This window comes from Cucurbita moschata, unplaced genomic scaffold (genome assembly GCF_002738365.1).
Source record: "Cucurbita moschata cultivar Rifu unplaced genomic scaffold, Cmos_1.0 Cmo_Scf00001, whole genome shotgun sequence".
NCBI lineage: Eukaryota > Viridiplantae > Streptophyta > Magnoliopsida > Cucurbitales > Cucurbitaceae > Cucurbita > Cucurbita moschata.
In genome coordinates, this window is record NW_019268517.1 from 2,313,040 (window position 1) to 2,329,245 (window position 16,206).

The 16,206-nt window shown below is 36.5% G+C and overlaps 3 protein-coding genes and 1 non-coding gene across 6 annotated transcripts; 2 read left to right on the plus strand and 2 right to left on the minus strand.

Annotated features, from left to right (window-relative positions):
* Nucleotides 1-9: 9 nt before the first annotated feature.
* On the plus strand, nt 10-2,114 carry LOC111451806 (UDP-glucuronate 4-epimerase 3). Its single transcript, XM_023092374.1, has one exon. The coding sequence runs from the start codon at nt 432-434 to the stop codon at nt 1,728-1,730; it is 1,299 nt and encodes a 432-aa protein (XP_022948142.1). The 5' UTR covers nt 10-431; the 3' UTR covers nt 1,731-2,114.
* Nucleotides 2,115-4,543: 2,429 nt separating this feature from the next.
* On the plus strand, nt 4,544-4,662 carry LOC111454539. Its single transcript, XR_002712446.1, has one exon. It is a non-coding gene; the product is annotated as a U5 spliceosomal RNA (small nuclear RNA).
* An 897-nt stretch (nt 4,663-5,559) lies between these two features.
* LOC111454583 lies at nt 5,560-9,662 on the minus strand. The gene is made up of 7 exons (XM_023096113.1): nt 9,511-9,662; nt 9,301-9,423; nt 8,415-8,632; nt 7,270-7,413; nt 6,763-6,980; nt 6,000-6,258; nt 5,560-5,911 (listed from the first exon to the last, which is right to left on the minus strand). Exons 1-7 carry the CDS (start codon nt 9,584-9,586, stop codon nt 5,783-5,785), a joined length of 1,167 nt encoding a protein of 388 aa, XP_022951881.1. The 5' UTR covers nt 9,587-9,662; the 3' UTR covers nt 5,560-5,782.
* Nucleotides 9,663-10,671: 1,009 nt separating this feature from the next.
* On the minus strand, nt 10,672-12,789 carry LOC111429919 (pentatricopeptide repeat-containing protein At2g45350, chloroplastic). Of its 3 annotated transcripts, none has more exons than XM_023066106.1 (3): nt 12,721-12,789; nt 12,519-12,625; nt 10,672-12,454 (listed from the first exon to the last, which is right to left on the minus strand). In XM_023066106.1, exons 2-3 carry the CDS (start codon nt 12,617-12,619, stop codon nt 10,699-10,701), a joined length of 1,857 nt encoding a protein of 618 aa, XP_022921874.1. In that variant the 5' UTR covers nt 12,620-12,625; nt 12,721-12,789; the 3' UTR covers nt 10,672-10,698. The 3 variants fall into 3 exon arrangements, with proteins under 3 accessions (XP_022921874.1, XP_022921803.1, XP_022921953.1); XM_023066035.1 differs by having other exon boundaries at nt 12,519-12,622; nt 12,718-12,789; XM_023066185.1 differs by having other exon boundaries at nt 10,672-12,622; nt 12,718-12,730.
* Between the last annotated feature and the right edge of the window lie 3,417 nt (nt 12,790-16,206).

Sequence of the window (16,206 nt, forward strand, 5' to 3'; positions counted from 1 at the left end):
GAGAAAAAAAAAAAAAAAAAATCAAGCTTCTCTTGATCTTCCATGGTTGAAATGGTTAAGTGATGTTTCTTCCATTAGTCAACAATGGTTAATCCTAAATGATCTCTTCCCCATTTTCTCACTCTCTCTCTCTGTTTGGCTATAAACCCCGTAAATCAAGAGCCCTCACCGCCAAATCTTCTTCCTCCAAGAAACCAGAAGATTCTCTAATGGAAAAGTGGTAGAATATCATCATTAACGCCGACCCATTTCCCTATTTTCTCTTGTTCTTAGCCTCTCTCCGTCGATGCCGGAGGATTTTCGTCGGATCAGTTGCAGAAACCCTAGCCGTTCGAGGTTTTTTTGAGTCCGATTTGTGAGATTTTTGTTTAGAGGTAAGGGAAATTGAATCTGAGTGCGTTGATTTTCCCTCATTTTGCCGAGAAAATCAAATGTCCCATCTCGATAACATTCCTTCCACTCCCGGGAAGTTTAAGATGGAAAAATCGCCGTATATTCATCGACTCCGGTGGCATTCTTCGTTAACGAAGCTTACATTCTGGTCTTTGGTTTTTCTCGGCTCGATCTTGATTTTCTTCTTCAGATCGCCGTCGTCGTCGCCGCTGCAATCCGATCCTTCCCGCCGATCGCTTAGTACTTACGATTGGGGTGGACCGGCTTGGGAGAAAAGAGTTCGCTCATCCGCTCGAGTTCGGTCTCGTAATGGGATCTCCGTTCTCGTCACCGGAGCCGCCGGATTCGTCGGAACTCATGTGTCTGTGGCGCTGAAACGTCGAGGCGACGGCGTTCTTGGACTCGATAATTTCAACAATTACTACGAGCAATCCCTTAAACGAGCCCGTCAAGCGCTTTTGGAGCGCACTGGCGTGTTCGTCGTTGAAGGCGATATTAACGATTCGGCTCTGTTGAAGAAGCTTTTTGAAGTTGTTCCGTTTACTCATGTGATGCATTTGGCTGCTCAGGCCGGCGTCAGGTACGCCATGGAAAATCCTAGCTCTTATGTTCATAGCAACATTGCTGGTTTAGTTAGTCTTTTAGAAGTCTGTAAATCTGCAAATCCACAGCCTGCAATTGTTTGGGCATCTTCTAGTTCTGTTTATGGATTGAATACAAAAGTGCCCTTCTCGGAAAAGGACCGAACCGATCAACCGGCGAGTCTTTATGCAGCGACGAAGAAGGCCGGTGAAGAGATTGCACACACTTATAATCATATCTATGGACTTTCATTAACGGGGCTGAGGTTCTTCACTGTTTATGGACCTTGGGGAAGGCCTGACATGGCTTATTTCTTCTTCACTAGAGATATTTTGAAAGGGAAATCAATCCCCATCTTTGAAGGTGCTGATCATGGCACTGTGGCTAGAGATTTCACCTACATTGATGATATTGTGAAGGGTTGTTTGGCAGCTTTGGACACTGCTGAGAAGAGCACTGGCAGTGGAGGGAAGAAGAAGGGACCGGCGCAGTTACGGGTTTTCAATTTAGGGAATACGTCGCCCGTGCCGGTGTCGGATCTCGTGAGCATTTTGGAGAAGCTTTTGAAGGTGAAAGCTAAGAGGAACATAATGAGGTTGCCAAGGAATGGTGATGTTCAGTTCACTCATGCCAATATCAGCTTGGCTCAGAGGGAACTTGGATATAAACCGACCACAGATCTTCAGATGGGGCTGAAGAAGTTCGTCCGGTGGTATCTGAATTATTATTCGCTAGGGAAGAAGACTGCTGCGTAGCGCGACGATTGTTCGGCATTTACATGGTAGGCTACTTTGATTCTTGTTCATTATGATTCGTATGATTTGTTGGTTTGCCATTTCTATGTTCATTGCTATGATTTGTCTTTCAATTTATTTGAATGGAATGACATACTAGGAGGAACCTTTTACTACTCCCATCAATGAAGTTTTTGTCGTTCGATCGATATTGTTTACCGAGAACTTCGAAAACTATTATTCGAAGAAACCCGGACACATCTTTTCCTCTTTTGTTGACAGAATGTAATTGTTGTAGTAGCTTCACAACTGTAGAATTTGTGAACTGATAAAGACATTTCATGATTTGTGGACCTGTATCATGCTGTGCAACTCAATAAAAATTGCACAAAATAGTTTCGATTCTTGCTAGCTTCTTTGTTGGTTCCTTCGTTTCGTGACTCGAAATCCCTAGGATACAAGCTTTTTGCTGGGAACATGGATCCCGTGTACTGTGTTTTCGATGAAACTAACGTAACTTCAGCTGCTACGAAAATCTAACATTGTCCGTCAAACCTTGTCTCTGAAATGTTGGAAGAGTTCTTCTGTTTCTATGCTCTGTCAATGCTGTTCATGAGTTATTCCTTGGCAGTGCATATGATTTCTTCTGGAAAGTAGGTTTTGTTTGCATTTCGTTAATGGCGTTTTTTTGTTGCGTTTTCGGGTGGATTTTTTTAGCAGAATTTCGAATGTGAATATGTTGCTTAGAAAATGACAGTTCAAGGATTAGAAGATGTATGTTCATTCTGAATTTTCTTAGTTCTATGAACATGATTGAAAGAGTTGATGTGAGATCCCACCTCGGTTAGAGAGAAGGGTATGAAAACCTCTTCCTAGCAAACACGTTTTAAAAGTCTTGAGGGGAAACCCAAAAGGGAAAACCCAAAGAAGACAATATCCGCTAACGGTGGGCTTAGGCTATTACAAATGGTATCAGAGCCAAACACCGGGTGTGCTAGTGAGGACACTGGCCCCCAAGGGGGTGAATTGTGAGATCCCACGTCGTTGGGGAATAGAACAAACATTCTTTATAAGGGTGTGGAAATTTATTCCTAGTCGACGCATTTTAAAAATCTTAAAGAAAAATCCAAAGAAGACAATATCTGCTAGTGGTTAGCTTAGGCTCTTACTAGTGGTTAGCTTAGGCTCTTACTAGTGGTTAGCTTAGGCTCTTACGGTTTTTAGTTTGATGCCCAAATACTCTTCTTTCTTCTACTTTCTTGGCTGAGTCTCATGGTTCCTCAAGCTCGTGTGGTATCAGAAGTCCATGTATTGCCTACTCGAACGGTGTTCAATGGTTAAGACATTAATAGCATTCTTTTTAGCGGATCTAAAGCTTGAGTATCGTTCTTATAATTGTAGTGATACTCGTTAACAAATGCAGAGTGTTTGCATGAATGGGTAGCAAATTTGATTGTAATTCTAGCACAGAGGTTTGAAGATTTGGTTATTTAATCCATTGACTACTTGTTTTGTTTTGTTTTTGTTGGATCTAATTGTTTTTGGTGATATTTATTGCTTTGGTTGAATTATTGTGGTGACTGAAGTTAACAACTACTTGATATTATCGCTCTGTGTTTTATCAACTTATTGTTCCGACCATCTTTATTTTCGTTTCTTTTGGCTTTCGTTTTCTTGACCGTTCGTGTTTTTATGAATTGACGCTTTGTCTTTTCTTTTTCGTTAGCGTTTGTTCTTTGTACTTGGGCTAAAGTCTCGACCTCAATCTCGGACTCGAGCTAAAGTCTTGATTAAGTTTTGAAACATATTTCCTTCTAGAAATAGTTAACTTGAATGTGTGTAGACAAATTTGTATTTTTAACTGATAGCGATGTTTGTTTTTGAAACTAGCAAAACTTTTTCTTAGAAATACTTAACTCGAATGTGTGGAGACGAATTCGCATTTTTAATGATAGTGACAATCATTTCATAGTCTTGGCGATCTTCTCTATCTAATGAATAGGAGTTTGTATACTTCAACGGGAATTAAACTAGAGTAGATTGATACAATAGAAACCTCTAGTAGAATGCTCACTTGTAACCTAGTAGATAAAGTACACTACATAGTTCGTTTTAGGGATTGGTGATTTACCTAACGTTTCAAAAATGCTATTGGGTCTGGGTCGGGTGAATTCAATAATAGACACCCGTTGACATTCCGATTTACCTAACGTTTCAAAAATGGGGTACTATTGGGTCGGGTGAATTCAATAATAGACGCCAGTTGACATTGCAACCTTTATTTTCCTTTCAAAACCTATATCCAGTCTTTTTTTTGTCATGAATATCTGAATGTGTATTATTGGGTCGAGTGAATTCAATAATAAACGCTAAAATGTGTATTATTGATATAAGAGGTCTTTCAATGGTCAATCTAGGTATCATCTATATAACATATCGGCCAATTTTTTATCCAACGGATTTATATTTATTATTTTTTTGATGCAGTGAATAATAACATTTGTAGTTGGTTGACAACTCAAGTACCATCCATACATAATGATTTGATGTTTAAATAAAATTTAAAATATTAAAATCAACCTGCCAATTGGTGTTAAATTTTCATTTATTTTGGAATTTGATCTCAACCGTACAAAATGATGGGTGATGAGGACATTAGACGCATCAACGATCCAGGAAAGGGAAGGGGCAGGTGGCCCACAGGTAGTACCATAGACGCGAGCACGGAGAAGAGAAATGAAGTTCCAAAAAGTGATCCCACATCGGTAAGTTTCGAAAAGCAGGAAGGTAGCGCTGGATATAAATAGAAAGAACCTCCACTCTCCAACATCACGCAGCCGCGCGGTGAGCACAGAGCGAACTATTCTTTCGCCTTTTACTAAAGAATACCGTGTGCCCGCCGCAATCGCCGGCATACGCCAATTTTTTCAAAGGGTTTCCTTCTCAAGGATATCCTACTAATCTTTCAGTTCAAAATAGCTTGTGGAAGGGTCTAGAATCTCTGATTCTTCCTCGTTAGTGGGGATTATTATTATTATTTAAATACACTATACTTAAATTTATTAGTGATTTACAAATATGCCCCAAGTGTACCATCTTCTTAGGACTAGGGTTGTGGTTTTTCTAAGTTTCTTAATCTAGGTTTCTCAATTCAATCCCCTAAATTCCTATAGCTTTTTTTACATAACCTAAAAGGTATATAGAGGTCATCATATTGAGCTAAGCAGTTTCATTAGTCCCGTGCCTGCAACAACGAGCTAAGCAGTTTCATTAGTCCCGTGCCTGCCTTGTTGCGGTAAAAGAATTAGTCCCGTGCCTGCCTTGTGGCGGTAAAAGAATTGCCTTGTGGCGGTAAAAGAATTAGTCCCATGCCTGTCTTGTGATTGTATCCTATCAAATTAGTCCCATGCCTGCCTTGTGATTGTATCCTATCTTATTTGAGTTTAACTTTATTCTTGCACTCCGAACATCCGTAAGTAACATCATGAGGACTCCTTTTGAGTTCGAATTTATTCTTGCACTTCAAACATCCGTAATAACATCATGAGGACTCCTTTCAAGGTTAAAAAATAGTACGGTGCATTGATCCGACTACAAAACCTGTATCTCCACAGTGTTCTCAAACAAATTCTTAATTCCTGCCAAAACTTGAAATTTTGGAAATGAAGATTGAAATGAGAGGTACAGAAAAGGGTTCTCTATCATTTATCTCTCCTCCATGAGCTAAAATTAAAATTGATATGTTTTATTTATATATATATATATATATATATATATATATATTTGACTTCAAAGTGCAAAAAACCTACACGAAAAGAATATCAATTCAATACAAAAGTAGTCATCTAAATAATCAATCAATCTTTTCTATAACTTTTTTTCTAGAAGAAAATACAAATCAGTTGGGGAATTCAATAATAAAGAATGTAAAACTTTTTAGTTAAAAAAAAGAAAAGTATAATGTACAGAGCTTTAGAACAATTTATGAAGCATAATAATCTCAAGAAGAAGAAGATCCCTCAAATGGATTTGGAGGCTAACAAAAGAGAGAAAACAATAGCTCTAACCTTTGTTTAAAAATCATACTTCGTTCGGCCACTGCTTAAAATGAGGCACAACATGTCCGAGATGCTGGAAGAGGATCTATAGAAGTTCCAAGATTCTAGCATCAGTCGTTTTCTTGATCCTTTGAAATGAACAACCTGCATTTTTTGTTAAGAAAATTATGAACATTACAGCTAAACTCTACCTCGTTCTTCTAAATTGTTGATTTCTTAGGTAATATGATACCTTAACATTCATGGGCATGCCGTGGAATTGACCTGCACCCTCGGGAGGTGTCCAATTGTACAAGGCGCACGGTAAGAAAAGTACCGAAACGCCATTAATTTCTTCTATGAAGGTTTCTGGTTTGCTGAATTTCCTTGCATCGAATGAACGATTTGACCTCACAACCCATGCAAGAGCTAATTGATCTCCGAGCATTCGTGATGCTTTCATGAATTTTGAACTGTATATCTTCAGTACTTCTTGGAGAAAAGCCTTAGCTCTGCATAATAGTCTACGTTTTAAAATTGCTACAATACGTGACAACTCGAACAAGACCGACTCTTCAGTAGAAACTCTGTAAACAGCTTCATCAATGGAAACATGTAATGATAGAGCCAAGACTTAAAAAGCCCCACCCTTCATTTTCTTTTTTACTAAAAACTATTGAACATTTGTGTAAAACTGTGAGATCCCACGTCGGTTGAGGAGGAGAACAAAACATTCTTTATAAGGGTGTGGAAATCTCTCCTTAGCAAACGCGTTTTAAAAACCTCGAGAAGAAACCTGAAAGGGAAAGCTCAAAGAGAACAATATCTGTTGGGCTGGGGCGGTTACAAAAAAAAACACTCCCTTTAACTCTCCATTTCAATAAACTATTGAACATTTGTAAAAAACTCTCTCCCTTCACATATCGGTATCGAGTCAATAAGAACAATCACACCAAATAAATGGCTAATGAATCAATGCAAAAAAAGTAAAGCAGTATATAGTGCATAACATATACCTTAGAATTCCATCTTCAGTACCTCTCACAGCTATAAACCCTGAATTCAAAGGTTGTGCTTTGTTATTTCTGAAAGTGAGAGCCAGATGAAAATTTGGATGCTTATGAAAGATTTCTCCTAAATCACCGACCACCGCCATATCCGAGTCCGTGAAGATGTAATGATCAGTATTTTTTGGACCCCGCCGTTGCTCCGCTAGTCTAGCATCTAGAAAGCTCTGCATAATTGCATAACCAACTTCAGGAGGAAGGTATTCCCAAAATATTTCCATTTACCCCTCTAAATCAAAAATATTATCTTCTACAATCATCAGCAACAAATTGCAAGTTAGTGAAAGAGAGAATAATGTCCATCATCAATTCATTGCCTTCATATTACGTGCCTTTTCGGATATTATTATAAGTAGTAAATTATTCTGAGGAATCTTTTATAAAAAATCTTGAGGAAAATACTATAAAACTCCAGTGGGAGTATTCTACCTATATGTTAATGAGATATGTTCTTACCAAGTAAGACCTGATTCTTTGAAGCATCAATGTGTCTCGTGAATATTCACCCTGTATTGGATACACAGCCACTCCATCTCTGCGTATCGGTAGATCTGAAGCTGGATCGGTTAAAATTATTACATTACTCTGGGGCATTGAAACCTGCAATTTGTATGATATGATTAGACGAGAAATATTATGATAGGAAGCAAAGGGCTGGATTCTGAGTTAAATATGCTTTTTCCCGCTGTTATCCACTCCTATAAAATGTTGAACAAGCCGGGCTATTCTCTTTATCCTCATTGGACTCAAGGACATCGATAAGCTAAACCAATTAGGCAGTAAATTTGGTCGATCTAAATCTGCCTAGCTACTTTCGTTAAAGAGAAAGAATCTTTGATTTATACAAAAAAATATCGAGAAAGATACCATGAGCACCAAGTTCATGTTGCATATCTTTTCTTCTTATATTTTTTTATATGTACATGGGCATAAAAAGGACAATCCTAACATGGAGTCTATACAAAAATCTATACTATTGATGAAAAAAAAAAAAAAAAAAAGGATCCAATCGATGAGAATAAGAGCTAATAGACTACTATTGAACTTTTTACAAACAAAGACCGGAGAAAGGTTTTCAGCCTAGCTAACAATCAAATCACCCCGAAAGACGGCCGTCACTTCTAAAACCTGTCTGTGAGATCTCATATCGGTTGGAGAGGGGAATGCTACAAATGGTATCAGAGTCAAACACCGGGCGGTGTGCCAGCGAGGACACTGAGTCTCCAAGAGGGGTGGATTGTGAGATCTCATATCGGTTGGAGAGGGGAACGAAGCATTCCTAATAAAGGTGTGGAAATCTCTCCCTAGGGCTTTAAAACCGTGAGACTGATGACGATACGTAACGGGCCAAAGCGGACAATATCTAACAATATCTGCTAGCGGTGGACTTGGACAGTTACATTGTCATATTCCTCTCAACCTAGTTACTCCGTGAAACTGAAAAAAGAATTACATACCAAAGAGCTACTCCCTAACTCAAAAACTGCAGGTGAAACAAGGCCTCCTTTCATGTTATTACAAGTTATAACCCCTAATATCAATCTCTCTAACTTCCAACTAGCAACCCACCAAATTTGATTGAAAAATCGGCATATTAATACCTGAATGAAGTCGATGAAGACGTTTAAAACAGCCATCGACCTCTCCACTTTATTATATGAAGCATCCCCGACTTTTACAACGTCAGTTGATCTGCTAATCACTTTAGAATCCTGAGAAGCATTATAAACGGTAAAGACAGTTACAAAGTGGACGTTGTCCTCAGTATTCGCCGAATGAGGAGTTGTAGGGAAGTGAGTGCTGTTGAGGGCTTTGGTGCCTGCAAAAATCAGAGTACAGACATTCAAAACACAGATTCTAGGGTTTAACCAAAGCTCGAGGCAATAACAGAGCTAACATTCTAGGGTTTAACAACTGTACTTCTGTGTGTATAATTATCCACACAACGTCAATGCACAAATTATGGCACCTCGATGTCGACTCATCACATCCAGGGTTGAAGAAGGTCCCAAGGATTCGGTTGTTCACCGATTCAAGTGGTACGTGAGTTGGGTTTAGAACGTTGTGAGACAGTTCAATTCCTATCTACCGTTGATGTTATAGGGAGAACTGCGAGGAGCCAACCCTAGTACGAGAGGACTGGGTTGGACCAACCTATGGTGTACCGGTTGTTAGGACTTGGAGACGGTGTAGCGAGATCCAAATCCATTGAGAGGAAGCACATTACAAAGCCATTCATCTTATACTTGCAGTAAAAGAACAACAAAATAGCCTGAAACTAGAGCACGATTTCAAAATTCTAAAGGAAAAATCCATTCTACGAGGACGAAATCATATAATTCCATCACTTCACTAACCAGAAGCTCAATTTCAACCAACTAATAATTGGATCGAACGCGAAGAAATCCGAATTGAAAGGGAAGAAAACTTCATGCAATTAAGTCGACATTAGAGCATGAAAAGAAGATAAGTGCGAGCAATAAGAACCTGAGCATTGCAACCGATCGGGGTGGCCTTGGCCGGCGGCAGGGCCAAGAATCAAATGGTCGAATTTCTTGCTTCGTTTGTTGGGCTGATCTTGCAAGGTTAGGTCACGATGCAACTCTAGAACTGAATCAGGAACTTAACGTTAGATGGATTAACAAGAAATGGCAAAAGCTTGAAGGGATATGAGAGATTCAGAGGCGAGAAACTGACAGGAGAGGAGATGAGGAAGGAAGAAGAGAAGAGGAAGAAGGAAGAGGAAACGACGCCGTTCGCTGCAAATTCTCATGGTTCTTCACAGACACCTTAGACGGCGCTCCACCTTCGCTTATTCTCCAGAATTCCCTTCAAAATTTTCATTTTTTTCCTTAAAGAATAACATTTCTTAGTTCTACGCTTCCGTTTGATTTCAAAATTGTAATAATTTATTTTAAATAAATGTAACAATTTAATCGGTATAATTTTTAATAATTTAGAACGATCGACTATCTTTGCTAATTGACATCCTATATTTTAACATTGAACCTCGAACCTCCTGATCGAAACATATATTTTAACATTGAGCTATGATCAAGTAGGTTAGTTTTGTCAACGGACGAAGTTATGGAAAGTCGGCACGATGGTTCATGATGTTACCATGAACCTCGAACCTCTTGGTTGAAGTGAGCTATGATTAGGTTAGTTTTGAGAACAGAAGTTATGGAAAGTCTCGACAATCTTCACTAATTGGCACTATGTCCCCATGATGTTACCATCAACCTCGAACCTCTTGTTCGAAAACATATGCTTTAACAAGTCAAGTTATGATCAAGTTGGTTTTGAAAATGGAAGATGTCGTGGAAAGTCTAAACGATCTTTGTTAATTGGCACCATGGTCCATATAATTTTACCATAAACCTCGACCCTCTTGATCGAAGAGATATGTTTTAACCAGCCGAGCTATGATCATGTTGGTTTTGAAAATGGAAGATGTTATGGAGAGTCTTGACCATCTTCACTAATTGACACCATGGTCAATGACGTTACCATGAACCTCGTACCTCTTGATTGAGACAGATGCTAGCCAATCGAGCTATTATCAAATTGGGTTTGAAAATAGATGGTGCGGAAAGTCAAAGATTTTTTCTAATTCCGTTCTCCAAAACATTTTCTTAAGAATGGAGTCAGAGGCTTGAGCGTGTCACTCGTGCCAACAACGATTCAAGTTTAAATTCACCAACTTACTTCCGGGCGAGAGTAAATGTCGCACAATCATGTTGACAATCTCAATAGAGTGTGATTGTGAAAATTGAACGATCTTTGCTAATTCAACTACCAATTGAGTTAAATCTAGGGCGATAACGCTCCTTTGTTGGGTTATTTTCAACGAAGGTGAAAACAAAAATGGTAAGTTCAAATGAATTATTCAGTCCGAGAACCTTTTTTTACAGTTTTACCGTCAATATCCTGCAAATTTGATGTTTCACAACCATCCAAAACAAAGTATATTTCAGTAACAAGGGGATGAGATTTATCATGAGCCAGGAACTCATGAACTACTCCCTTAAGTTCAATCCAACTGCAGCCAGGAGTTTTAGTTAACTTCCTCTTTTTCATCATTGTTCGTACCTTGCTCGCAGCGCTCCACAGGCCGAGACGTGTGTAAATATTCGAAAGAAGAACGTATGAACTCGAGTTACAAGAATCCGTCCTCATAAGATGTTTGGCAATGGGTTCTCCAATGGTAAAATATTCATGGTTTTGACAAGCACTAAGCAAAGTCCTCCATATGATATCATTTGGCTCAATGGGCATCTCTTCTATGAATTTCAATGCTCTTTCTATAAGCCCTGCTTTGCCAAGGATGTCAACCATGCATCCATAATGTTGTAGCTTTGGCTCTAACTTGTGTACTTTTCTCATCAACTCGAAACAAATCGTCCCCTCTTTAACCAGCCCGGCATGCGCGCAAGCATTCAACACGCCGATGAAAGTGATATCATCTGGAATCACGGAAAGCCTCTGCATCTCCATCAGCATCTTGAAGGCTAACTCACCCAAACCGTTTCTCGCCATTCCACTGATCATAGCATTCCAATGGTCGATACCCTTCTCATCGATGCCTCTGAATATCGACATGGCATTCTCGATGCTACCACATTTAGAATACATGTCAATAAGACCAACACCAACCTTCCCCATCAATGAAAAACCATTTTCTACTAAATAGCTATGCATACTCTCAGCCTTCTCGACGTGTCCCAACTGAGAAACAGCTGAAAACGCAATCGCCAACGTCGTTTCTTCGGGAGATAAGTTTCTTTGTCGCTGCATCGTATAAAATATTTCTAATGCTTCTGTGTAATAACCATTCTGAGCATAGCCAGCCATCATGGCATTATAAGCAACCACATCTTTCGCAGGCATTTCATCGAACAGGTTCCTTGCAACCTCAATGTCACCCAACTTCGCATAACCATCGATCATGTTAGACCAACTAATTACATCCCTTTTCGGCATTCGATCGAACAAATGATGCGCAAATTCCATGCGCCCGCATTTAGCAAATCCACCAATAATTGTGTTCCAAGAAACCAAGTCTCTCTCAGGCATTTTCTCAAACAGTTCTAGTGCTAACTCAACACCATCTTTCGTTTGTGCAAACCCACCAATCATTGAGTTCCAAGAGATCAAATTCTTCTCCTTCAACGGCATAGAATCAAACAATTCACGGGCCAAATCAACCAATCCACACTTCACATAACCATCAATCATCGAGTTATAAGAAACAGAGTCCTGCATTGGCATTCTGTCGAACACCTGCCGTGCAACCTCAATTTCCCCACATCGTATATACAACGTAATCAAACAATTAAGAAGAAACAAATTCGAACCAATTTCTAACTTCATTAAAAACCCATGAATCTGCTTCCCTTGCTCAACCAAACCCACCCGAGCACATGCTTTGAGAATCAAAGAAAACGAAAACTTATCAACACAAAATCCATTCTCAAGCATCATACAGAACAATACCAGAGCTCGAATAGGATAATTCCCGTGCGAATACGATTTGATTACAGCATTCCATAGAAAGGGATCGTCAACAAGATGATTCCGACGAATTCTTTGAACAGCATAGCGAGTGAAGAAGACGTAGCGAGCGAATTCAACAAGCGGTCTGTGGGGGGAAGAAATTGAATTGAGAATAATTTTGGTTACGAGGGAAGAATCTTTGAACTGACCGGTTTTGATGATTCTGGCGTGGATTTGATTCACGTCGTTCTGAGTCTCGCATTTGCGGAGGAGTAGAAGGGTCGACGGAGTTGAGGGCCATAAATGGCATGAGTTTGAAGAAATAAGCATCAATTTGAGCTTTCTTCTGCTATGAAGTTCCGAGAAAATGGAGGAGAAATTTGAATCGATGAGGAATTTATCTGATACTTGCAGTTGGAGCTGGAGGGAGTGGCCGTCTTCACTTCCAGCTTCTAACGGTTTTGCCAACTGCCAATCAGATTTTTGAATTAAAAAAAAAACATCAACCAATAGAAAGTCTTGTACCAATAAAGAACGTATTGTTTGATTATAAACCATTATTCCCTAAATTAATCAACGTGGGACACTCTCATTCAACCGTCTTTACATTCATAATATTCAAGTTTGAAAACACGACCTATTTAAAAATAATTTTAAAAACATGTTTTTAATAATTTAAAATAACTTAATATTTGATTTTTTTTTTCATTTTTAAAGAAAAATTTTATATCATAATTTTTTTTAATCATTAAAAACATGTTTTTGGATTAATTTTAAATACAATAAAAATGATTTAAACTATTTTTAATGTTGTATTCAATAACGACTATTATATTTTGGTTACTAAAATTTCGATATGCCGATTTTTTATCTCTATAAAAATAATTATTATAAAGGGAATATCTTTCATTAATATTATAGGACATTTTTTTTCCAAAGTATTTAATTGAACGTATTCAAAAAGTGATTATATTAATTGTAATTTTTTTTATTAATTTATTGTTAATTATTGCCTTTGATGTCATTTTTAAATAATTCATCTATCAATATTAACAAATAAAAGTTTTTAAATTAATTTGATTTTTAAGTTTCTAGTTATAGATTTTTCTTTTTTCTTTTTTCTTTTTTTTTTTAAAAAAACCAAAAACATAATTTTGCTTCTCTGTTTTATAATTTATCAATTTTATCTCCTACTTTTAATTATCTAAATTTAATTTTCATATTTTCATAAATTTTAAATTAGTTTTTAAGGTGAACTAGGAATAATATTTTCCATTCCATAAAATATTTATTTTTCAAATTTATAGAAGGAAAGTCAATAAATATATTTATAAAAAAAAAATTAAAAGCACCAAAATTAATTTTAAAAATTTATTAAATACGTTGAAAATATAACGATTAAAGCCAAACAACTTACGAAGTACACGAACAATATATAGATAAAATTATAAGATATTAGTTTAATTTCTGGTCTCAGTCGTTAATATATATATATATATTTAAAATTTTCATTGAAATATTTTTAAAAATAAATAAATAAAAACGTGTACAATTACGAAAATATCCTTTGATAATGATTAATTGAAGTCCTTTTTGTCAAAATCGGCCGCGAAACGCAATCTAACAATATGGATTAAATAGACGGCATTAAGACTTGCGAATAAAAGTCAATAAAAAGTACGGCTCATTATAATTCAATCGTGACGTGTCTGCCACGCTGGATGGTGGGCCCACCCATTATATATAATTATTAAATCGAATGACGTCATATTATTTTTTTAGAATAAAATTGGAGAATCAAATTAATAATTTATGAAATAAATCATAGTCTAATCACTTAAATTATGTTAATCACCCACTTAATTAAACATTGATTATCGTGTTGAAGATATTTTTTAGATTATAAAGGATAATTAAATGAGATTAATATCATCATACTTGCATTATTTAAGTCCTTAATCGTAATTATTATTTAAAAACAAAATAAAGCAAAAAGCTTCTTGTACGTCTCGTCTTCTACGAAAATGTTTTTTTTATAATCATTAAGAGATTAAATTGAATTAATTGGAATCGACGTAAGTGAATTAAATTAAAATAATTAAAATTTTAGTCATTGTGGACGTAGGTACGGTCCTGTTAATGTGGTAGGGCTTGTCGAACTGTGGTCAGTTCTTTCATGGCTAGTCAAGCTCGAGTTTGAGCTCGAAGAAGTAGGAGTGTACACGGGTTAAGTCGAATTCGATTAGAGTAATCTTTTGGACTAACTCGAATTTTCAAGTGATTGGGTTGGTGACTTACGTAACCCAAATAAAGTTCACAACTCAGGATCAGTTTGTCAATTAATTCTTTTTATTATTATTTATTATTTTAAATCTAATTTATCTACCGTACATGTTGTTGGCTTATTAGCCCTTGATCTCACATTAATTAATTTCAATGAATTAATTATTGATGTTTTGATGATAACAAACCTACTTTTAATTATTAACTATTTTTAGTTTTTTGAACTGTCCAGGACATAAGATCGGGAATAACGATTACAACAACTTTTCAATTACTCAAATCAGAGCTAAAACGAAGAAATTAGAGTCGAGACAACATACCCGACGTGATGATGTGGCAACAAAATCAAAATGATGGACAAATCAAAATATATCAAAGTATGACATTTATAATATTGGAAGAGTAACAAATGGTGGAGTTTTTCTTATTATTACATTTCTAAATAAAATTATTTTCACAAAATATAAATTTGAATATAACCGTTACTCACATCGAATTTTATTATTACTATATTATATTATTATATTATTATATTTTAAAATTTTGGTAGTTACTCACATCATTTATATTATTATTATATTATTATATTTATAATAAATTTTGAATTTCATTTGACCGTTACTCACATAACTTTTTATTATTATTATATTATATTACTATTATATTAAAATTTTGAAATAAATGAATTTAGAAAATTTTCTTATTTAATTACTTTTAATCTCCACCTTCCATTATTCCTAACACAATCCAATGATCAATATTTAATCCTACATTTTGCCACTTTTCTCCTCTATATAAACTCATCTTCCCCACATTTTTAAAATACACAACTTACATACATTCTTCAATCCTCATTTGTTCAAAGTCTCCATTGTTTGTTGCTCTCTCCAAGCTTACAAGTTTATTTCTTTTCATCTTATTCTTGAGAGGGATTATTATTATATTGTGAGGAAATAGTTGTCAGTATCCCAAATTGTAAATCTACTCTTTGAGAGAGTTGTGGTGTGATATTATCAAACTCAAATACTTGTTTCGGTTTGATCCTACGCCGTGGAAAGGATTGAGTTTGCTCTTGAACTCGTAAAAAGAGCGGTGTACCGGTTTGGCTCTGATCCGTGGAAAGAGTCGGAAAAGTTCTTTATTCAAATTCCCAAGAGGCGCTTGGGGAGTGGAGTAGGTCGAGTTTGACCGAACCACTATAAAACTACGGTGTCATTTTCTCTAACTCTTTCCTATTTAATTTCAAGATTATTATTATGATTTATTGCATGTTCTACTTGATTATTGTTTTGACTTGAATTATTTTGTTTTAGTAATTATCATCTTCTACTTATTTGTAAAAAGTTTTCTCATTAAAAAAAATTAATCAAGTTTAAACACTTTTATCGTTAAAACCCTATTCACCCCCCCTCTAGGGTTGCCATACCGATCCAACAATTGGTATCAGAGCCGGTTGCTCCTATAGATTTTTTATCTAAACTTTATTGTTCGAGCTTATGGCAAACCTACGTGTTAAAAATGGTTTTAGTGAAGGACAATCAACTTCTAGGCCACCTTATTTTGATGGAACAAATTATACATGTTGGAAAGCTAGGATGAAAATTTATTTGCAAT